The sequence below is a fragment of the Apodemus sylvaticus genome, chromosome 19, assembly GCF_947179515.1.
Source record: "Apodemus sylvaticus chromosome 19, mApoSyl1.1, whole genome shotgun sequence".
Lineage (NCBI taxonomy): Eukaryota > Metazoa > Chordata > Mammalia > Rodentia > Muridae > Apodemus > Apodemus sylvaticus.
Genome location: NC_067490.1, coordinates 4005273 through 4027018, shown reverse-complemented (window position 1 = coordinate 4027018; position 21746 = coordinate 4005273). Strand labels below are relative to the sequence as shown.

The following is a 21746-nucleotide window of genomic DNA, read 5'->3' as shown; positions in this document are numbered from 1 at the left end:
TTCCTCACCCGGCCTTTGAGGGAAAATGAAAGTGAAAGGGAGCGGAAGAGACTTGGTAAGGGAGATCGCAGCACCATGATGCCTCTTCCTCTGCTCGCCGCCGTGGCTCTGGGTGAGCAGACCCCATTTCTTCTTGTTTAGGAAAGGGCACCCTGGGGAGGAGAGGGAGGTAGTCCCATCGCGGGTCTCAAGGGGCGGGCCGGGCCGGTCGCCGGACAGCCTGTGGCCGCCTGGTCACCGGAGCCCCTCTCCCCCAGGCCTGGCGAGCGTCGTCTCTGCTGGACCAGAGGCGATTGAGTGCTGGTTCGTGGAGGATGCAGGCGGGGGTGGCCTGTCCAAGAAACCTGCCACACTGCTACTGCGCCATGGACCCAGGGGACCGCCGCCCCGGCCAGATGTTGACCCTAAGCTATACTTCAAGGTGGACGGTGAGTCTTCGGGACTCACCTGCATCTGTCGCCCCCTCTTAGCTCACGCAGGGGCCCTGGGCCTCAGTTTCCCCTGTTGTGAATAAGTTTGGGTGCTCTCTGGGTCGCTCTCTACTTCGCTAGTTTGCGCCTTCCGGCCTGTCCAGCCGGGGCTACCGTTACACCCCTTTCGGTTCCGCAGACCGGGCGGGGATGCTCCTGGCTGCCTTCAGGCGGTACCCCGCGGGCGCCTCCGCCCCGCACTGCGAGATGAGCCGCTTCGTCCCGTTCCCCGCCTCGGCGCAGTGGGCCGGAGGTCTGATTCCGCAGCAGAGCTGCCCGCGGGCCCTGGACGGGGATTGGCTGCTGGTCAGCGTATCCGGCGCTGTCTTCAGCCTCTCCAGCCTGCTGCGACCGCAGCCGGAGCCTCAGCGGGAGCCCGTCTTCATCACCATGGCAACAGGTAGCCCCAAGAGGCGCGGGAGATGGATGGGTAGTTTTTAAGGGTCTAGGTGGGACAGTTCGGCGACTCGCCGAGAGGTTTGAATGGGTTACTTCTCCAGTTGGGGGTCAGTATATATATACATACATACATACATACATATATATATGTATACACACACACACATATTTGTTGAGGGAGTTGGTTAGACTTTAGACTTTCTCCTTTCACCTAGGCGGAGAACAAAATTGAAACCTGCTGCGGTTTGGGGAGCGGGGCTTTGTAGAGGGGTTGGGGAGGTGGTCATGGTGTCGGTTTCCAGATACCAGAGTTGGAGAAACTCGTAAGATTTAGGAGTCCGGAAACCAGAATCTTTTCTGCACTCATCTCAGGTTTCAGACTTTGAGTCTCTTCAAAGCCCACTAGAGCCTAGCGACAATCGGCCCAGCAAGGAACCTCTTTCTGAGGCTTTGAGCCACTGTCTTTAGTCCCTCGACAGTGGCCTCTAGTGGGCAGAAGGGGCACGGCGGAGACCGTGGATTCTCCTGCACAGGTCATAGTGCAGTGACTTGAATTCCCAACGGTCCACTGCTTTGCTGTGCTGGACAGGAGGAGGGGGCACTTCAATGGCAGCTATGCAGAAATGGGGTAAATGTGTCTTGAATGTGTATGAGCGTTTCTCTTCTCCTGGACACCACCTAACAGGTAGATAGAATCCTTTTCCCACGTCTGGTGTTTTTATGCAAAAGCATAACTCCTTTGCCTTCATCATTTGGAATCTCCTAATGGGGACAGTCTGAAACCCTCAGCCCGATGGCACCACCACTCTTCCCCCACCCTGGGTGGCCCATTGTGGGGACAGTGGATCTCTCCAGAGAACCGGTCCACACACCACAGTCTTCATGTAGGACAGTGATGTTGACCACAGCCTGGGCCCTATGGGTCTGTATTTTGTAGACTCACTGTGCTTCTCAGATTCATAGACTATGTGGCTTCTGCAGGGCAAGAGTATGTGGTTCAGTGACTATTAGTTACTTGCGAAGTTAATTTTATTTGTGTGTCTGTGTACGTGAGTGCAGCTGCCCAGGGAATCTAGAAAAGGTCATCAGGTCTCTGGAGCTGGGTTACAGGTGGTGGTGAGCCCTGTGGCATGGGAAGCGGCCTTGGGTCCTCAGAAGTGCAGTCTGTGACTTAAAGTGCTGCGCACCTCTCTAGGCCTGACTGAGCTCCTGGGGCGCTCTGGGCCAGGGCTGACTCTCAGAAGACTAATTCCCATAGAGTCGGGGTGAAATCAAGTTGCTGTGGCCTGTCTTCCTCTTCAGATCACTTCCAGGTCACTTCGGCTTGATTAGAAAATCATGAAAACTGGGTGGGGTAGACGGCTGGTCAGTTAGGAGGCTGGATGATCTCCAGAGGGTTGGCTTCAATTCGCAGCACCTACACGGCAGCTCACCGCTGCGACTCCAGTCTCAGGGGAGCTGTCGCCCTCACACAGACATAGACGCGGGTAAAACACCGGGGAACATACGTAAAAGAAAGCATTTAAAAATCTTACGAAAGAGAGACTCCGGAAAGTGGCTTTACTTGGTGCTCTCAGCTGCCCCGCCCTGCCCCGCCCTCAGGGGACTGACTCTGGTCAGGGAAGCCAGCCATCTCCCACCAAACCTCAGCCCAGCCTCTTCCAGGCTTTGGATGAGACACGGAGTCAGCTACTAAGCAGACTTCTCTTGCCCTTGCTGTGTAGCCCAGGCTGGTCAGTTGAGGATTCTTCTACCTCACCTTCCAGAAGGCTGCAGCAGCAGGCGTAGGCCGCCTCACCTGGGGAGCAAACACTAGGGCAGGAAACATTGTGGTTAGCCTCCTTTTTCTTTTTTTGCTATTTATTTATTTATTTATTTACTTACTTACTTATTTAATGTATGTGAGCACCCTGTCACTATCTTTAGACACCAGATGAGGGCAGCAGATCCCATGACGGATGGTTGTGAGCCACCATGTGGTTTTTTTGTTTGTTTTGTTTTTTTGGATTTGGTTTTTTTCAAGACAGGGTTTCTCTGTGTAGCCCTGGCTGTCCTGGAACTCATTCTGTAGACCAGGCTGGCCTCGAACTCAGAAATCCACCTGCCTCTGCCTCCCAAGTGCTGGGATTACAGGCGTGCGCCACCACCACCCGGCTTGTGAGCCACTGCTCTGGGAGAGCAGTCAGTGCTGCTCTTACTCGCTGAGCCTCCTCTCCAGCTCCGGTTAGTTTCCTTCTCGCTAGAATGTCTGAGAACCTGGTGCCAGGCCTTGCTCCTCCCGACACACAGTTGGCCGTGAGCTGCATAGCCATTGTCAAGTCCGTCTTCCTCAACACTTTGTGCGTAGTGCGTAGTTCCAGCCACTCTGTAGAGCCATGTTATGTACAGGGATATACACCCATAGTCAAATATACATGCAATAACATAAAAAGGGGGCCAAGAGTTTGCAGGGAAAGGAGGAGGGGAGTATAGGAGGGCTTTGGGGGAAGAAGGGAGAGCTGTTGTGACTAAAACACAATCTCCAGAACAAAGCAGGAATCCTGCAGGGTTGCTGAGGTGACTGGGGAAAGGTCCTCACAGACAAGCTCACGAAGTGAGCTTCATCCAGGGCCCACATGGAGAGAACTAACCGGAAGTCCTTCTCTGACCTCCACTTACACACCATGCAGGAACACACACAGATAAGTGAAAATAGAAGTAAAAATGTTGGGGCTGCAGAGATGGCTCAGCGATTAAGAGCACTGACTGCTCTTCCAAAGGTCCTGAGTTCAAATCCCAGCAACCACATGGTGGCTCACAACCATCTGTAATGAGATCTGATGCTCTCTTCTGGGGTGTCTGAAGATAGCTACAGTGTACTTAATATAATAATGACTAAATCTTTAAATTAAAAAATAAGCTGGGCAGTGGTGGCCCACGCCTTTAATCCCAGCACTTGGGAGGCAGGCGGATTTATGAGTTTGAAGCCAGCCTGGTCTACAGAGTGAGTTCTGGGACAGCCAGGGCTACATAGAGAAACCCTGTCTCGAAAAACCAAAATTAATAAGTAAATAAAATAAGTAAGTAAAAGATAGTGTAGAGAATGTTAAAAATAGGGCTGGAGAGGTGGCTCAGTGGTCAAGAGCACCGACTGTTCTTCCAGAGGTCCTGAGTTCAAATCCCAGCAACCACATGGTGGCTCACAACCATCTGTAATGAGATCTGATGCCCTCTTCTGGTGTGTCTGAAGACTGCAACAGTGTACTTACATATAATAAATAAATCTTAAAAAAGGGGGGGGGGTTGGGGATTTAGCTCAGTGGTAGAGTAGGCAAGCGCAAGGCCCTGGGTTCGGTCCTCAGCTCTGTTTAAAAAAAAAAAAAAAAAAAAAAAGATAAGCCGGGTGGTGGTGGCGCACGCCTGTAATCCCAGCACTCTGGGAGGCAGAGGCAGGTAGATTTCTGAGTTTGAGGCCAGCCTGGTCTACAGAGTGAGTTGCAGGACAGCCAGGGCTACACAGAGAAACCCTGTCTTGAAAAAACCAAAGCCAAAGCCAAAAAAAAAAGGTAAATGTCCGGGGCTGGAGAGAGCTCTGACTTGTAAACTTCCGTGCTCTGTGTACTAACCTGCCTCCTATAGAGGTTTTTATTAGCCAAAGCCAGAAATAGAACAGATTTGGGTAGCTAGAGGTGTTAGATGGCATAACCTCTATCACAGCCTCAGAAGCTCAGAAGCAGGCGTGGCTGGTCTTTCTTACTCTGTGGGTTCTTCTTTTTCCCACCCTCTATCTCCTGGGTTTCACTCCCTGTCATCAGGTGGGAGAAAAGGAAGGAGAGAGGAGGAGAGAGGGAGAGGGAGGGAGATGCTTCTGTACGCATGACTGACAAAACTGCAGCAACCCCCCGGGGGGGGGGGGTCCTAGCATTTATCTATGTTCTGAAAAGTTCCCAGAATTCCAGGCGTAACACAATCAGAGACACTGTCTGCAGCTGGCAAAAGCACAGCTGTGCTAGAGCACCAGGCACATCAGCCAGCTGCCCGGACAGTCTGCAGCTGCCCTATCCCACACCTGGGATTGAAACAAAAGCATATGGTTTCTTTTCTTTTTTCCTTTTTTTTTTTTTTTTTTTTTTGCGTTTTTTGGATTTGGTTTTTTTCTCAAGACAGGGTTTCTCTGTGTAGTCCTGGCTGTCCTGGCACTCACTCTGTAGACCAGGCTGGCCTTGAAATCAGAAATCCCCCTGCCTCTGCCTCCCAGAGTGCTGGGATTACAGGCGTGCGCCACCCCCTCCCAGCTAGCATATGTTTTTTAAAAGATTTATTTATTATATGTCAGTACACCATAGCTGTCTTCAGACACCCCAGAAGAGAGCATTAGATCTCAGATCTCATTACAGATGGTTGTGAACCACCCTGTGGTTGCTGGGATTTGAACTCAGGACCTTCGGAAGAGCAGTCAGTGCTCTTAACTGCTGAGCCATCTCTGCAGCCCCCAAACGAAAGCATATAAAGAGCCCAAACTCTCGGAGTCCCCACTAGGTAGGTCCTGTTCTCACTGCCTGGCTGTGACTCTTTCCTGTTTGTTTTTGAGACTGGGTCTCAGGCAGGCTTGTCTGGAACTCATGGCAATCCTCCTGCCAGAGTCTCCCTCGTGCTAAGTTACCGGTGTGAGCCACTAAGTCCAGCTTCCGTTTCTACTCTGGAGACTGGTGGAGGGGCTGAGGTGTAGCTCAGTGGAAGGAAGGCCCACTGCCTGCCCCGTGTGAGCAGCGGGCAGCACAGGCCTGTAACCCCAGGGTTGGGAGGGCTGAGCAATCCCCGACAGCTGTGCTGCAGGCCGTTTCTCAGTGACGGAGCGTTTGCTCCATGCATGAGGCCTTAGGGTCAGCCCTGAGCACTGCAGTGGTGTTTGCACCCCAAACCCTCCCACACACAAGGGACAGAAGAAGGGAGGCTGAGGTGCAATAATCACTACTCTATTGAGTTAGAGACTAGCTTAGTGTGCAGAGTGAGTTTCTAGATACCCTGGGAAACAAGGTGTGTGTGTGTGTGTTTGGGGCGGTAGTGGTAGAGAGATGGCCCAGCAGTTAAGAGCATTGACTGCAATGGTTGTGGTCCTTCCTAGTGCCTTCATGAGGACTCACAGCCACCTGTAGCTAATTCCAGGGATCCAGTGCCCTCTGCTGGCCTCCCTCGGCAAAATGTGTCCTGCCGGGCAGTGGTGGTGCACAACTTTAATTTCAGCACTTGGGAGGCAGAGGCAGGTGAATTTTTTGAGTTTGAGGCCAGCCTGGTCTACAGAGTGAGTTCCAGGACAGCCAGGGCTACACAGACAAACCCTGTCTCGAAACCGCCCCCCCCCCCAAAAAAATGTGTCCTTAGGTCCTGGCCATCTATAGAATTTGAGAATCATGGTTGGCAGTGCATTTTTTGTTCAGCACAGAATCTCGGGGACTGCGATTCCCCCATCACCTCGATTTACCCCTGTAGTGTTATAAACGGACACGTCTCTGCAGCGTGGGCAGCCTGGAGCTCGGGCCGGCCCTCACCTCTGCTTTTCCTTTTCCTTTCTGTCCAATGTCCCCTCGCCCAGTCGTGTTGACCGTCCTCACCCACAACCCTGCCCCTCGGGTCTACTTGGGAACGGATGCCATGCTGGACCTGCGCTTCGCCTACGCGCCCTCCACCCTGGAAGACGCCTCCTCCCTGGACCCGGGCCCTCCTCCCTTTGGGCTGGAGTGGCGACGCCAGCACAGGGGAAAGGGTCACCTGCTGCTGGCTGCCACTCCTGGGCTGGCCGGGAAAATGCCACCAGCCCAGGAAAAGGCTACAGCGTTTGCTGCCTGGGATGACAGTGAGCCCTGGGGCCCGTGGACGGGGAATGGGACCTTCTGGCTGCCAGCAGTGAAGCCTTCTCAGGAGGGCGTCTACCTGGCCACTGTACACCTGCCCTACCTGCAAGGACAGGTCTCCCTGGAGCTGACTGTGCACAGTGAGTCGGGGAGCACCACGGGAGATAGTTGGGAGTCTTGGGCATCTGAAGGGTTTATCAGGGAGACAGTACTCTGTTATGTTAGGGAAGCCACAGACAACTGAGGAAGTGGAGTCCCTTAGTTCCTTTCCTGTTCTTTCTTCAGAGCCCCCGAGAGTATCTGTAACATCAGCACCCATTGTGTGGGGTGCCCCAGGAGAGGCACCCCCAGAATTGCTCTGCCTCGTGTCCCACTTCTACCCCGCGGAGGGCCTGGAGGTGGAATGGGAGCTCAGAGGTGGCCCAGGAGGAAGCTCTAGAAAGGCCGATGGGAAGACGTGGCTCTCCACCATCCGCCACCATTCTGATGGCTCTGTCAGCCAGTCTGGCCATCTGCAGCTACCGCCAGTCACTGCCAAGCAACATGGCGTTCGCTATGCCTGCCGGGTGCACCACCCTAGCCTGCCAGCATCGGGGCGCAGCGCTGAAGTTATCCTGGAGGTGGCAGGTAATCATCGCCCGGGGACCTCCAGACCAGGGTGAGCTCAGGAGACCCCAGGCTCATTTGCGCTGCTTCTGTCTGCCAGGTGTCTCTGGGCCCTCCATTGAGGACGGTATCGGCCTGTTCCTGTCCGCCTTCCTCCTCCTGGGGCTCATCAAGGCACTAGGCTGGCTGGGTAGGTGTGAGGCATGCCCTCCCTCGCTGAAGTCTCACCCACCCCTTCCTTCCTCGGCGTGCCCACATCTCTTCCTCTCTCTTCGATAGCTGCCTACCTGACCATTCCTGAAGCCTCAAAGGAGAAGGCCACAGCTGCCAGGCTGACCATTCCCAGAGACTCAAAGGTAACACTGCCCGTTTCCAGGCTTTCCCTCCTCCTGCCTGTTATTCTGGTGAGAGACACTGGCTGCAGCACCAGGTGTGGACGATGGTGGCGCACGCCTGTAATCCTAGCACTTGGGAGGCAGAGGCAGGCGGATTTCTGAGTTCGAGGCCAGTGTGATCTACAGAGTGAGTTCCAGGACAGCCAGGGCTACACAGAGAAACCCTGTCTTGAAAAAACCAAACCAAAACCAAAACAAAACCAAAACAAAAGCCTGTGTGCAGGCCAGTACTTCCAGGCACAGCGCTTCAGAGGTCCCGGGCAGGAACTTGAGTTCTAGGAGCTACACAGAAACCTTGGCTCATGGGAAGAAAGAGGAGTAAAATGAAACAGGCAAGATTTAATCATACATTTTATTAAGTTTTTGTTGATACAGGTCTCATGTAGCTCAGGCTGCCCTCAAACTTGCTACATATTTGAGGATGACACTCCCTGCCCTCCGCCTTGGTCTTTTGAGACTGGGTTTCTCTGTGCAGCCCTGGCTGTGCCAGAACTCACTCTGTAGACCAGGCTGGCCTCGAACTAACAGACCTGCTTGCCTCTCTTTTAGGATTAAAAGTGCGCACTACCACTGCCAGCGTCTTGAGGATAATCTTCCTCCTCCTGCCTCCGTTTCCTAGGTGCTAGGTTAACGGAGTGTTACCACACTCGGTTACTGGGCCTTCGTCATTTTTAGAAGTTACATTCATTTATTTGTGTGTGGGGGGACTGTGTATACCACAGCAGACATGTAGAGGTCAAAAACAATTTGTGGGAGTTGCTTTCCTCCCTCTACCCTGTGGGTCCGGGGATCAAACTCAGAACGGCAAGGACCTTTACCCCCGAGCCACCCAGCTAGCCCATCTTTCTTCCTCTTGTGTGTGCACATGAATGTGTGGGGCGTGTTACCACATGTGGTTGGGTGTCAGAGGACAACTCTTGGAACCAGTTTTCTCGTACAACCTTGTAGGATCCTGGATCAAACTCAAACCAGTGATTGACTGCCCCCGGAGTGTCTCCCAGCTTAAGTTTTTATCTTTAAAGAGCAAAGGATAATCAGAATTTACTACACAGTAAAGTGGGGTACCATCAAAGCGTTAGAATAGGCAGTGGACCAGGAAGAGACTGTTTTGGAGAGAAACAGCCTCCTAAAGTATGAAAGAATTGTGACCGCGGAGACCACTGCCCAGCTACAAGTCTGAATCTTACCTATCCAGACAATTTTAAACGTGTAAACAACGTGAGAAATTCCAAAGCCCAGGGTGGAGTTTGCTTGTTGACTCGGCTGATCCATGGGGTCTTCTAGAAGACGGAGGAGCTAGGACCCTCAGGACTGTGTCTGGCAGGTGGGAGCCCCATCCTGCTCCCACGCCTGAAACTACGAGGATGTTTCTAGACTAACCAGGAGGAACTCACTTCATTGCCAACCCTTCAAATTCCCCACTTCTTTCTTCTCTTGCAGAAGTCAGAGTAAAGACACTCGTGTCTGGAAGCCACCCACATCTCTGGCCCAAGTGACTCCAGTGGCTCCTGCCCCAGAAGAGCATCCCTCTGTGACCCCAGTGACTCCAGTGGCTCCTGCCCCAGAAGAGCATCCCTCTGTGACCCTAGTGACCCCAGTGGCTCCTGCCCCAGAAGAGCATCCCTCTGTGACCCCAGTGACCCCAGTGGCTCCTGCCCCAGAAGAGCATCCCTCTGTGACCCCAGTGACTCCAGTGGCTCCTGCCCCAGATGAGCGTCCCTCTGTGGCCCAAGTGACCCCTGCCCCAGAACAATGTCCCTCATACTCTCTTCTCCCTCCATTGAATGGCTCGGATTTTTTTTTTTTAATCTTTATTGTTTTGTTCATGTTTTTAGACAAGGTCTCTTTATGTAGCCTTGGCTGGTTGTCCTGGACCCTCACTAAGCCAACCAGACTGGCCTTGATGTCTCAGAGATCCAACATCTTTCTGCCTCCGAAATTACAAACGGCACTGGACACCATGCCTAGAGGTCGTCTTTTTTTTTTTTAAGGACAAATGTAGCATTCTTAACATTCCAAGGCAGTGGCTCTCAATTTTTTTGGTTCCAATACATATTTAAAATGACCCAGAAGCCCAACGACTTTTTGTTATTGGAATCGAACTAAAATGTTAAAATGAGAAAAAAAGCAAGGCTTCGTGACACACTTAGTTGACCCTGGCAGAGGCATGTGGATGATACAGAGTTTCTGGTCAGTCAGGGTTACTAGTGGGGCTTTGTTGAGAGAACTAAATAAAAGGCTACATATGTGGAGCACATGCGTGCTCTAGGGAGGCGGCCCTTCACCGTAGGTCACGACCCCTTAAGTCCATTGTGAATACCTGACATTTACGTTAGGATTCACAACAGTAGCAAAATCAGTTACTAAGTAGCAATGAAAACTTTACAACTTGAACTGAGTCGCAGCACTCGGAGGGTTGAGAGCCACCGCCCAGGGAATCAATGACGCTAAGACCCCGTAGCATCTTAGCGTTCTGGGACCCCTGGGACTTGCGGACTACAGCCTACCTGCCACCTTCGCCGTCTCCGGGTCCCGGGCCTGGATGGCTGTCCGCCGGTCCTCGTGAGCCCACACAGTCAAGAGTTTCCATGCGGGCCTCATTCCCCCTTTTCAAAGCACAGCCGACCTCTTGGTCGGCTCCCGGGCCTTGCCATTTCCCGGCCTAACCACACCCGGGGAGACGACACGGCCTCCGTAGGAACTGCGCGCGCGCAGGCGCCCCGGCGCACCGCGAGAGCCGGACCCACGGAGCGACGGACCGGAATGGAGGCAACCGGAAGCTCCGCGGCGCAGCACGAGCGGGCTTCCTGCCCCCACCTCCCCCGGGAGTGGGCGGGCATAAGGGCGGCTCGGAAAACCCGGCGCGGATTCGCTCCGTCGCACTCGTGCCAGCGCGGGCGGTGTCATTCTCCGGCCGCAGTAGCGGGGTCGCGCCCCCAGTACGCGCTTTCCTCGAGGGTTGCAGCAGCACTGCCCTTGTTACAGAACGTGACTTAAGCATCCGTGTTGTCCTCCCGCGGAGGCTTGAGACAGGACTGTGGCCTCCGGCCTGTGCGGGGGGACACGGGCGTCAACCCCGAGCCGGGCTGTAGGGGACAGCGGGGCGCTGCACCTGCAGCCGGCGCCCCAGCCCCGGCGTCCAGCACGCCCCAGTCGGCCGCCCTGGCTCCTGTCCTCACTTCCTTCCCTTTTTGGCTCCTGCTGTCGGGCGGACACGGGGAGGGGGGAAGCGGAAAGGGCGGGAGGGCCCGGGAGCCCGGCGGGGTGCAGGAGGGGGGCATCGCGGAAAAGCCGGGGAGGGGACGAGAGGAGAGGCCCGGGACCCGCGCGCAGCCCCGCACCCTTCCCGAGCAGGTCAGAGCGGGGCACGGGCGCCCCTGCCGGTCCGCGCTGGCCAGTGACCCCCTAACCCGCAGCACGCACGGAGGGCGCGGGTTCCCCGCTGCTGCTCCCCTCCCCCAGCCTCCCCGCGGGACTCCCGCCGGGTCGCTTCTTGCCGGTCTGCCCCACGCCCGTCTGACTCCACCCCAATCCCACCCGTCTCTCCCCAGGCGCCCCCATGGCCCGACCCCGCTGATCCTTCTCTCGGCCATGCTCCCGCGGCCCCTGCGGCTGCTTTTGGACACGAACCCCCCCGGGGGAGTCGTGCTGAGCGGCTTCCGGAGCCGGGACCCCGAAGAGGGTGGGGACGCAGGTGGCCGGGCCGTGGGCGGGGGGCAGGAGGACGAGGATGAGGAAGAAGAGGAGGTGAGACGCGGTGGCGGGCGGCCCTGAGACTCTCTTCCTTCTCACACCCGCCACTCCGCCTGTCCGGAGGCCTCTGAAGCCGCCCGGCCCTGCTCGCGGGGCCCAGGCCCCGCTGCCCATGCCCGCCCCGGCCGGAGCCGCCACTGGGCAGCTGTGTGCGGGTCCCCGTCTCCCTGCTCGGTCTGTTTGGCTGGGAGGGGTTTGTTTCCACAGTAACCGGCTCCTCGGGCTCTAGGATGGGGAGGGAACCCTGAGACTTCGCCGCCTCTTCCCCCACCCCCTGGTGCCCATCAGAGGGCAGCAAGCCAACAGGTCTGACACCTGAGAGACGATCCCGGGAGAGGCAGAGCCAGGTCGTCTTCGTCCTCAGAGGCCCAGAGCTGTGACCAGCAGCACGGTTTAGGGCTCCACAGCGTCCAGAAGTTAGATTGCGAGCCCGAGGACCCAGACTCCTGGGCCCCCACATTGGTAGAGTTAGGGTGACTGGCAAGGCTGGTTTTTCGGGATCGGTCGGGGGAGGGGCTAGGGCCACATGACTCTGAGTCTACCGCCCCCCCACCATCCCTACTTCCCCTTCTCCTCGTAACTGGGATTGGAGCCGCCACCTTCAGGGGGTCCCCAGTGCTGAGATGGAGTGGAAGCTGTAGTGGGGAAAGGGAGTCTGCGGAAGGACTAAATCTGGGCTCCTGCGGCCCTGTCAGGGAGGGCGGGTCTTGTGGCGGCCTGAAGTTTCAGCTCCTCTCTGCTTCAGGTCTCTCTGCCTTTGGCTCTGTGCTTCTGGGGCGCTCTCTGCTCATGACTCTGCACCCTGCTTTTCTGCCGTGTTGGGCGCAGCTGTGGGGGCAAGGGGATTTGGGGGTGACCAGAAGAGGGGTTCCCGCATTCACTTGAAACCCCCACTGCAACCTCTTCCATCTCACCGAGCGGGCTCTGAGGTGGCTGGGGGGGCTGTCTGAGCCCCAGGGTGGGGTAGACCTGGGGTCACCAGTACCCTCTACCCCTCGCACTCGCTGGTATTGTCCCCTGCCGTCACAGGTGAGGGGTGCAGAGGGAGGAAGGAGCAGGGCCTGGGGACAATGGCTGGGGACCGGAGGTGCCACTGGTCTCACTTCCTCTTCTCGCCCCTCCAGGCTTCTGTGTCAGTCTGGGACGAGGAGGAGGATGGTGCGACCTTTACTGTCACAAGCCGCCAGTATAGGCCTCTTGATCCCTTGGTGAGATCACGACTTTGAGGTCTTGCCTCGGGTTTTGATTTGATTTTTTTTTTTTTTTTAATTTTTTGGCCAGAGCACTAGGTTAGAGGTCTGCTAGCACTGTGTTGTGTGAGTTAAGCCATTTCTGAACCGTGGCAAAAATGAGCTAGATCTGGATTATCCCAGCCGTCTAGTGAGATTGAGGAGGACCATCAGTGAGACGCCCTCCATGTTCCCCAGGCCCCCCTGCCTCCCCCGCGCTCCTCCCGACGGCTCCGTGCGGGAACTCTGGAGGCCTTGGTCAGACACCTCTTGGATGCCAGGACGTCGGGGGCTGACCTGACGTTCACTCCCGCCTTGCTGGCCACCCACCGCGCCTTCACCTCCACTCCTGCCCTGTTCGGGCTTGTGGCTGACAGGTCAGGCCCAGGGTTAGGAGGCTCCTGGATTCCCCCTCAGCACTCCCAGCACCAGGGGGGCTGGAAAGGCTGCAAGGTAGACCTCTCCTCACCCCCAGGCTGGAAGCCCTCGAGTCACATCCTCCGGGCGAGCTAGAGAGGACCACAGGGTGAGTGGCCCCATCTCAACCTCAGTCCTCTCAGAGCGAGCTGAGGCTAGACCTCTGACCCCTGGCTGGTTCCCCCTTCCCTCAGGGTAGCCATCTCTGTACTTTCAACCTGGCTGGCCTCTCACCCTGAGGATTTTGGCTCTGAGGTCAAGGGTCAGCTTGACCGGCTTGAGAGCTTCTTGCTTCGGACAGGGTATGCAGCACGGGAGGGTGTTGTGGGGGGCAGTGCTGAGCTCATCCGAAAACTCCGGGCCCGGGTGGACCCCCGGGCCCCCGACCTTCCTAAGCCCCTGGCCCTTCCTGGCGATTCCCCTGCTGACCCCACGGATGTCCTGGTGTTCCTCGCTGACCACTTGGCCGAACAGCTGACCCTGCTAGATGCGGTGAGACCTTGACCTTTGACCCCACATTCTATGTCCCCTTACTAACCTCTCCTTGGCTCCAGATCCTTTTCTCGCTTCCAATTCTCCTGGTGCGTTTCCTCTTCCGTCTGCTTCTCTTCCTTTCGCCCCTTGGCTGTTCCCTTGAACTCTGGCCCCACTGGTCCTTGGCCACTTAAGAGGCTCAGATCCCTGATACCGGGAACGCATCTGGCTTGACTCTAAATTGTAACCTCTGCCCTCTGCCCTCTGCCCTGCAGGAGCTGTTTCTCAATCTGATCCCCTCTCAGTGTTTGGGAGGCCTGTGGGGTCACAGAGACCGGCCAGGACATTCTCACCTCTGCCCGTCCGTCCGAGCTACCGTCACACAGTTCAACAAAGTGGCGGGGGCGGTAGTTAGCTCTGTCCTGGGCGCCACCTCAATTGGAGACGGGCCAAGAGAGGTGACTGTGAGACCCCTCCGACCCCCACAGAGGGCCCGGCTCCTGGAGAAGTGGATCCGTGTGGCCGAGGTAAGAGAGGACAGCCCGGCTGGCTGGCTGGGGACTCTTTGGGGGGAGTGGCGAGGGACCCTAGGGCCTTGACTCCGTGTTCCCCGGTCGGTCCTCACAGGAGTGCCGCCTGCTTCGGAACTTCTCCTCAGTCTATGCTGTTGTGTCCGCTCTGCAGTCCAGCCCTATCCACAGGCTTCGGGCGGCCTGGGGAGAGACGGCCAGGTAGGAGGACTGAAGTGCCTGAGGCCTGCGGAAGCTTCCAAACCCCAGGCCTGTGCTCAGGGCCCTGTTCTTCCTCTCTAGGGACAGCCTCAGAGTCTTTTCCAGCCTGTGCCAGATTTTCTCAGAGGAGGATAATTATTCCCAGAGCAGAGAGCTTCTCATGCCGGTGAGGGCAGTCTTGTTTTCCCCAGCCTCCACACCTGCTCCCTCCTCCCCTGCTCCCTCCTCCCTACCCCTCTCCTCCCCTGCCCCCTCCTCCCCTGCTCCCTCCTCCCCTGCTCCCTCCTCCCTACCCCTCTCCTCCCCTGCCCCCTCCTCCCCTGCTCCCTCCTCCCTACCCCCTCCTCCCCAGCCCCTTCCTCCCCTCCTCCCTCCTCCTCAGCCCCCTCCTCCCCTGCCCCCTCCTCCCTCCTCCTCAGCCCCCTCCTCCCCTGCCCCCTCCTCCCTCCTCCTCAGCACCCTCTTCCCCTGCCCCTTCCTCCCCAGCCCCCTCCTCCCCTCCTTCTTCCTCCTCAGCCCCTCCTCCCCTACCCTTCCTCCCCAGCCCTCTCCTCCCTACCCCCCTCCTCCCCTGCTCCCTCCTCCCCAGCCCCCTCCTCCCCTGCTCCCTCCTCCCCAGTCCCCTCATCCCCACTCACCTTCTCCCCATCACTTTGCTTTGTCACCAGGAAGTGAAGCTGCAGCCCCCTGTGGAGCCACACTCCAAGAAGTCCCCAAGGTCTGGCTTCAGGGGTGGGGTGAGTGTTCAGTGGGGCTGGGAACTGGAGGCTCACCTGGTGAGGGGAGCAGACAGCTGTGTCTGCAGGGAAGGAGAGAAGGGCTCGGCTCGCATCCTGACATTCTGATCCATCTCTGCCTACAGGGTGTGGTCCCCTACCTGGGAACCTTCCTGAAGGATCTCGTGATGCTGGATGCAGCCTCCAAGGATGAGCTGGAGGTCAGTGTGTGTGTGTGTGTGTGCGTGCGCGCGCTCGTGCGTATGTGCGCACACGTGTGTGATCTGCCCTGCGTAGCTCAACAGGCACACCTCAGGGTTAGGCCAACAGCCTTCCACAGAGAGGCCACAGGCAGGAGAAACTGCAGTCTCTCTTGAGTCAGGTTCTGTTACCATGGGAAACAGTTTAACCTCGGTCCGTCAGAGGTCTGTCGGTATAAGTCTGACTGTATGTATGTGTCCGACTGTATGTATGTGTCCGACTGTATGTATGTGTCCGACTGTATGTGTCTGGCTGTATGTATGTGTCCGGCTGTATGTATGTGTCCGACTGTATGTGTCTGGCTGTATGTATGTGTCCGGCTGTATGTATGCACGTCAGCCTGTTAGTGGGAGAGATACACGCATGGGTATTTGTCAAGTGCCTGAGGCATACTGGAAACGTGGGAACCTACAACTTATTAAATATGCAAAGGCTGAGTAGCTGGTGGTCCGACTGACTCCCTGGCATGTTCCAGACCCTGGGTTCCAACCCCAGTGTTGCAAACAAAACAAAATGCTGAGCTTTCCAGAAAGTTCCTTGTCCCACGGTGAGCTCCATTTTCTCATCTAGAAGCCAGATGCTCTCTGCCAGTGTCAAGTGGAGCTGGGTGTCGCCTGTAATCTCGGGAGGCAGAGGCAGGCCCAGCATGGTGGCACACACCTTTAATCTCTGCCCTCAGGATGCAGAGTGGGGAAGATCTCTATGACTTCAGGGCTAGCCTGATCTACATAGTGAGTTCTAGGCTAGCCACGGATACACAGTGAGACCCAGTCTCAAAATAAACTAAAAAGGATCAAGTCAAGATGGGTTTAGGTCAGGGCTGGAGAGAGATGGCTCAGCGGTTAAGAGCACTGACTACTCTTCCATCCCAGCAACCACATGGTGGCTCACGAGCATCCCTAACGAGATCTGACGCCCTCTTCTGGTGCGTCTGGAGACAGCTACAGTGTACTTATAAACAAACAAACAAACAAATAAATAAATAAATCTTTTTTTTTTTTTTTTTTTTTTTTTTGGTTTTTCGAGACAGGGTTTCTCTGTGTAGCCCTGGCTGTCCTGGAACTCACTCTGTAGACCAGGCTGGCCTCGAACTCAGAAATCCGCCTGCCTCTGCCTCCCAAGGGCTGGGATTAAAGGCGTGCGCCACCACCACCTGGCTTAAATAAATCTTTTTTTAAAAAAAGATAGGTTTAGGTCTGAGATGTGAACGGGAAGTGAGGTGGGATGGGGTGCAGGGGCGGAGCGGCTGGTGCACTCGCTGTTTGGGGAAGGGGGTGTTCTCGCTGGCACCCGAGCAGGATTAGCCCCTTACCCTCTCCTACACCCTTGCAGAACGGCTACATCAATTTTGACAAGCGGAGGAAGGTGAGAGGCGTGTGGGGGTGGATTCCCCTCTCTGTGTCCCAGGAACGGGGAGAGGGAGGTGAAGTCAGGGGCCCTGGCCCTGAGTTTGGGCTCCTGCAGTCTGAGGGCTCCTTCCCAGGAGTTCGCTATCCTTTCGGAGCTGCTACGCCTCCAGAACGAATGTCGTGGCTACGACCTCCGCCCTAACGCTGACATCCAGCAGTGGCTCCAGGGCCTCCAGCCCTTAACTGAAGCTCAGAGGTGACTGGTTGGGTGGCTGGGTTCCAGGACTCTGGCTCGGGGACGGGTGTGCGCGCGTGCATTGGTGGCAGTCCTGACCTCTGCCCATGGCCCTCCTGTCCTGTCCAGTCACCGTGTATCCTGTGAAGTGGAGCCACCGGGTACCAGCGACTCCCCTGCTGCAAGGACGCTGCGGCCAACCCTGGTCATCACACAGTGGACGGAGTGAGGACACGATTGGCTGGCTGGGAGCGGGATACATGGAACCTTCCGCTGCCCTCCCCCCTCCCCCCCCCCCCCCCCCCCCCCCCCCCCCGGTCGTGGTCTAATTTCTTGCCTCTGCAGAGTTCTGGGCTCTGTTGGAGGCCCCACCCCACTCGTATCCTGGGATCGGCCCAGTGTCGGGGCAGATGAGGTGCCCGGAACCCCGGCCCCTCTGCTGACCCGCCTCGCCCAGGTGAGCCTGCTCTTGCTCTGCCCACACCAGGACTCTGCTCTTCGGCCCGCTCCGTGCGTGACCCCACCTGTTTGCCCCTAGCACATGAAGTGGCCGTCCGTCCCGTCTCTCGACTCTGCCCTGGAAAGCAGCCCGTCCCTGCACAGCCCTGCTGACCCTGGCCACCTCTCTCCTCCGGCCTCCTCCCCTAGGCCCCCTCGAGGTCACCGCCGCTCGGCCTCCTGTGGATCTCCGTTGAGTGGGGGCGCAGGAGAGGGGGCCTCTAGGAGCGCTGGAGGTGGGGGCGGGGCTTCCGGGCCAGGGTCCTCTGATTGTCGGATCATCCGCGTCCAGATGGAGCTGGGGGAGGATGGCAGCGTCTACAAGAGCATCCTGGTGAGGGAGCCTGGGGCGGGGCGGGGCGGGGCCGGGAGGACTTTACTTTGTTAGACTTGGGTTAGTCTTGGGTTTGGATAGCCAGGACTGGGCTGTAGCTTCTGTGGGACTCAAGCAGGCCTTTGATGTTGGTGGCAACTGTGCCTTAGCAGGCCACACCCCGAGTGCCAACAGTTTTCCCGCAGGGAAGCAGCCTTGTCGCGCTGGGACCCATGTGGGCTGGCTGATGGGGCGCCGGCAGCCACTATATTGGGTTTCTTGTTTGTTTTATTGTTTTCTGAGACTGGATATCTCTGTGTAGTCTTGGCTGTCCTGGAGCTCACTCTGTAGACCAGGCTAGCCTTGAACTCAGAGATCCCCTGTCTCTGCCTCCCAATAGCTGGGATTAAAGGTGTGAGCTATCACTGCCTGACTCTTTTTTTTTTTTTTTAAGTATTAGACACAGGTGACCTGTTTTGGTTGGGTTAAACAGAGGGGAAACAGGTTATCATGGAATATTTATTGCCTCCTCCCTCCAAGACAGGGTTTCTCTGTGTAGCCTTGTCTGTCCTAGAACTCACTTTGTAGACCAGGCTGGCCTCAAACTTAAGAGATCCTCCTGCCTCTGCCTCCCTAGTGCTGGGATTAAAGGTCGCTGCCACCACCACCACTGCCCGGCTTGTTTATTGCCCTTTTGGTCTCTTCTGCAAGGTGACAAGCCAGGACAAGGCTCCAAGTGTCATTAGCCGTGTCCTTAAGAAGAACAATCGTGATTCTGCCGTGGCTTCGGAGTTTGAGCTGGTGCAGCTGCTACCGGGGGAGCGAGGTGAGCTGGCGGAGGGAAGGCGCACGGAAGGGAGGCGCTTCCCACTGGCCCTTATGGGGGACTGAGTGCTTCACCCCTATTTCCAAACCCGCAGAGCTGACGATCCCACACTCAGCTAACGTCTTCTACGCCATGGATGGTGCATCTCACGACTTCCTCCTGCGGCAGCGCAGGAGACCCTCTGCTGCCACCACGGGTTCCCACAGTGGTCCCTCTGCCTCAGGAACTCCTCCGAGCGAGGGAGGAGGGGGCTCCTTTCCCAGGATCAAGGCCACGGGGAGGAAGATTGCTCGGGCACTGTTCTGAGGATGAAGTCCTGTTGGTTTACATAGCAACTCATACCAGGTGTGAGCAGCCACACAGGGTGGCCAATACATTAGAGCAGAAATCCTGAAAGGTGGCAGCCGCCCTGGGACAGTGAAGTCACCTGTTTACGAACCCACTGCGGAGACCAGCCGCAGCCCCAGCCCCAGCCCCGTGGGACTGGCGATCATGTAACCAGGTTGGATACCTGCATCTAGCCGCCACCTCTGGGGACGTGGCACACCATCTGTGCTGGACAGAGTCTTGGCCCCTGCCACATGTCAGCCTGTGAAGGCCCAAGGGAAGGAAGGCCTAGAGGCTGAGCCAGGGCAGTGGGCAGTGACAAGAGGTTCTTGTTCCACTCTGGGGGTTCCTGTCACTGTGACGACACTAAGAAAATAAACCAAAACACTACCTGAACCCCGTTCCCATGCTTCAGTGCGCAGAGCTGGGTGCTGTGTGGGGAGTGGGTTGAAAGGTGGCACAGACCAAGGGGCAGGTTCTAGTCCCAGGAGGTGCCTGGAATAGCTCAGAGGTGAAACGCTTGGTGGGATGCGTGAGGCCCTGGGCGCCATCCCTGGACCCGAGAACAAGATACTGGCGAAAGGAAACCCCAGGGATACCTTCACTCCCGGCTCCTTTAACCCCCACCCCCCCCACCCCCGTTTCTCTTGTCAAAGACCCTAAGAAGCAGGGACTCCCGAATGGCAGTGATGCCTGAGGGCTTCTCTCAAGGCAGGTTTGTAAGAAATAATTTAGGACAAAGAAACCAAAGAACCGCTTTGTGGAGGTGACATAAGAATTTGGAAGGGATTTCAGATTAGCTTAAAAGTTACATTCAAGTTGGTTAGTGGTGGTGCAGGCCTTTAATCCCAGCACTTGGGAGGCAGAGGCAGGCAGATTTCTGAGTTTGAGGCCAGCCTGGTCTACACAGCCTGAGTTCCAGGACAGCCAGGGCTACACAGAGAAAAAAAAAGTTACATTCAAACCAATCCTAAGAAGACAGAGGGGAAAACCAGGTAACAGTCTAGGGCTGCTCAAGGACAAGTGCTCCCCGTGAGTGACCGCATCATTTCCTGGGCTCTCAGGCCAGAGAACTGAGTTCTAGGGCAACGACATGCTGCTCTGGAGACAGCGTCTACTCTGGTGTCTCCGGGTTACACCCACCAACATAAGAGAAGCTAAGGGTTGTATGTACCGACAAGGCATAGCTTGAGACATTTCAGACTAAAGTTTCAAGACTGAAGGCTCACAGGCAACACCCTGAGCTCAATTCTCAGCCACAGGAAATCAAAACACCAGAGTCCAGCGGCAGAGAGATTTCAGTCACGAGACCATGCATCTCAGAGGTATAAAGTGTAGGGGAATGGAAGGACAGTGAAGAAAGACTGGCTAGAAAGTAGGCTTGGTTCCGTTTACATTTTATTGGCTCAGGGTTAGCCTCATCCCTCCCTCCCCTCCCCCTCCCACGGGGTCAGGCTTTTCCAGGAGCCTTTGCTGCCTGGGCCCGCTGGAACTCCTGCTGCAGCTGGGCTAGGGTTTCCCTCTGTTGCTCTGACTGCCGCTCAAGGTCCCGAAGCTGCGATTCGTAGCGCTTACTGAGGAGGGAAAGGGGGGGGGGGGGCAAGCGGAAAGGAGAAATAAATCAGCCAGGGCTCAACGTTACGGGACAGAGGGAGACTGGTGGAAAATTTGAGGTTTGTGGGACAGAAAGCAGGGACGGCATTAAGGGGAAGGAAGAAAAGGCTGGTGAGATGATCAGTTGGGTAGGGCTGCCTTCCTCCAAGGCTGGCACCCGAATTCAAGCTACAGAACCCCACAGTAGGACGGAGAACATTCCCACAGGCTTGTGGACTTGACTAATGTGGGCCACGGCCCAGGTGCCCCCACCAAACGTAACACAAAAAGAAAGGCCAGGGATGGTGGCCCACGCCTTTGATCCCATCCCTTGGGAGGCAGCAGCAGGTGGTGCATCTGTGACAGGCCAGCCCGGTCTACAGAGAGAGGAGTTCCAGGGCAGCCAGGACTTTATGGAAATGGGTTAAGTGGGCGCTGCTGCGGAGATCTATCTAGCTCGGGCTCCACACTTCTTCGTTGAAAATGCCATCTGCAGGACTTACATTTCCGCCGTGATGTAGTCTAGCCTCTTCCCCACCGTGGCCCGAGCCTCTCCCAGTTCCTGTCTGACAAGCACCGGTCCCAGAAGCTTAAAGACGACGTTGGAACCATCCAGCAAGGCCAGTTCCTGAGGAGGGAATGCGGCGGGGTATGAGATAACCGTGCCCAGGAAGGTCCCGCCTCGCCCCCAGCGTCCCATCCTCACCTCCTTCACGATATTATTTTCCGTTAGCTGTGCTTCAAGCTTCTGCCTCCCTGACATGGATTTACTCAAGTCTGGGGTGGTGAGAGGAAAAACACGATTATAAACATCAAGTGGGCCCAGAGCCGCACAATTCTGGGGCGACTGGTTGCGAGGAGGAAAGCGGGGATACCGAGGAGGAAAGCGGGGATACCGAGGCGAGGGGCGGGCAGTTCGCGGCACACAAGATCCCCCCGGGGCACGACGCCCCATCACACTAGAGAGCGGACGCCCTCACCGCCTCCGCTCTTACCCTTCTGCAGCTGTTGATATTTCTCTACCTCGCCCTGCAGCTTCTTTTGGATCAGCTCGGCCATGGCGAAGGAGAAAGCCTCCTGGCGGGGGTCGCTGGGCCGCAAGCTCTGGAAGGCACCTCCCCTCCCCTTCCCCGCCCTGCAGAAGGACAGCACTTCCCGCCGGCAGCTCTCCGAGGCGCCGCAGCCTCTCTTCCTCCAGAACAGCCACTCCCCAGGCAATGGGGAGCGAAAGAAGAGACTCCAAATCCTCCAAGGCAAACCCAACCTTCCCACGCTCTACCCTCTGTATTAATACACCCGGAAGTAAACAAGGCATGCCGGGGG

The 21746-nt window shown here is 56.6% G+C and overlaps 3 protein-coding genes across 4 annotated transcripts; 2 read left to right on the top strand and 1 right to left on the bottom strand.

Annotated features, from left to right (window-relative positions):
- The first annotated feature begins 19 nt into the window (after positions 1-19).
- On the top strand, positions 20-9662 carry Tapbp (TAP binding protein). The gene is made up of 8 exons (XM_052163706.1): positions 20-112; positions 258-428; positions 610-870; positions 6442-6840; positions 6986-7327; positions 7407-7496; positions 7586-7662; positions 9142-9662. Exons 1-8 carry the CDS (start codon positions 76-78, stop codon positions 9151-9153), a joined length of 1389 nt encoding a protein of 462 aa, XP_052019666.1. The 5' UTR covers positions 20-75; the 3' UTR covers positions 9154-9662.
- A 1301-nt stretch (positions 9663-10963) lies between these two features.
- Rgl2 (ral guanine nucleotide dissociation stimulator like 2) lies at positions 10964-19226 on the top strand. 2 transcript variants are annotated; one of them, XM_052163685.1, is made up of 18 exons: positions 10964-11055; positions 11253-11448; positions 12579-12662; positions 12882-13060; positions 13159-13209; positions 13295-13592; positions 13850-14101; positions 14202-14305; positions 14387-14471; positions 14974-15042; positions 15168-15242; positions 16615-16647; positions 16766-16887; positions 16996-17091; positions 17212-17323; positions 17405-17698; positions 18389-18503; positions 18598-19226. In XM_052163685.1, exons 2-18 carry the CDS (start codon positions 11293-11295, stop codon positions 18807-18809), a joined length of 2337 nt encoding a protein of 778 aa, XP_052019645.1. In that variant the 5' UTR covers positions 10964-11055; positions 11253-11292; the 3' UTR covers positions 18810-19226. The 2 variants fall into 2 exon arrangements, with proteins under 2 accessions (XP_052019645.1, XP_052019647.1); XM_052163687.1 differs by lacking the exon at positions 18598-19226 and having other exon boundaries at positions 18315-18411.
- Positions 19227-20206: 980 nt separating this feature from the next.
- On the bottom strand, positions 20207-21727 carry Pfdn6 (prefoldin subunit 6). The gene is made up of 4 exons (XM_052163770.1): positions 21419-21727; positions 21130-21200; positions 20927-21051; positions 20207-20404 (listed from the first exon to the last, which is right to left on the bottom strand). The coding sequence occupies exons 1-4, from the start codon at positions 21480-21482 to the stop codon at positions 20281-20283; spliced, it is 384 nt and encodes a 127-aa protein (XP_052019730.1). The 5' UTR covers positions 21483-21727; the 3' UTR covers positions 20207-20280.
- Between the last annotated feature and the right edge of the window lie 19 nt (positions 21728-21746).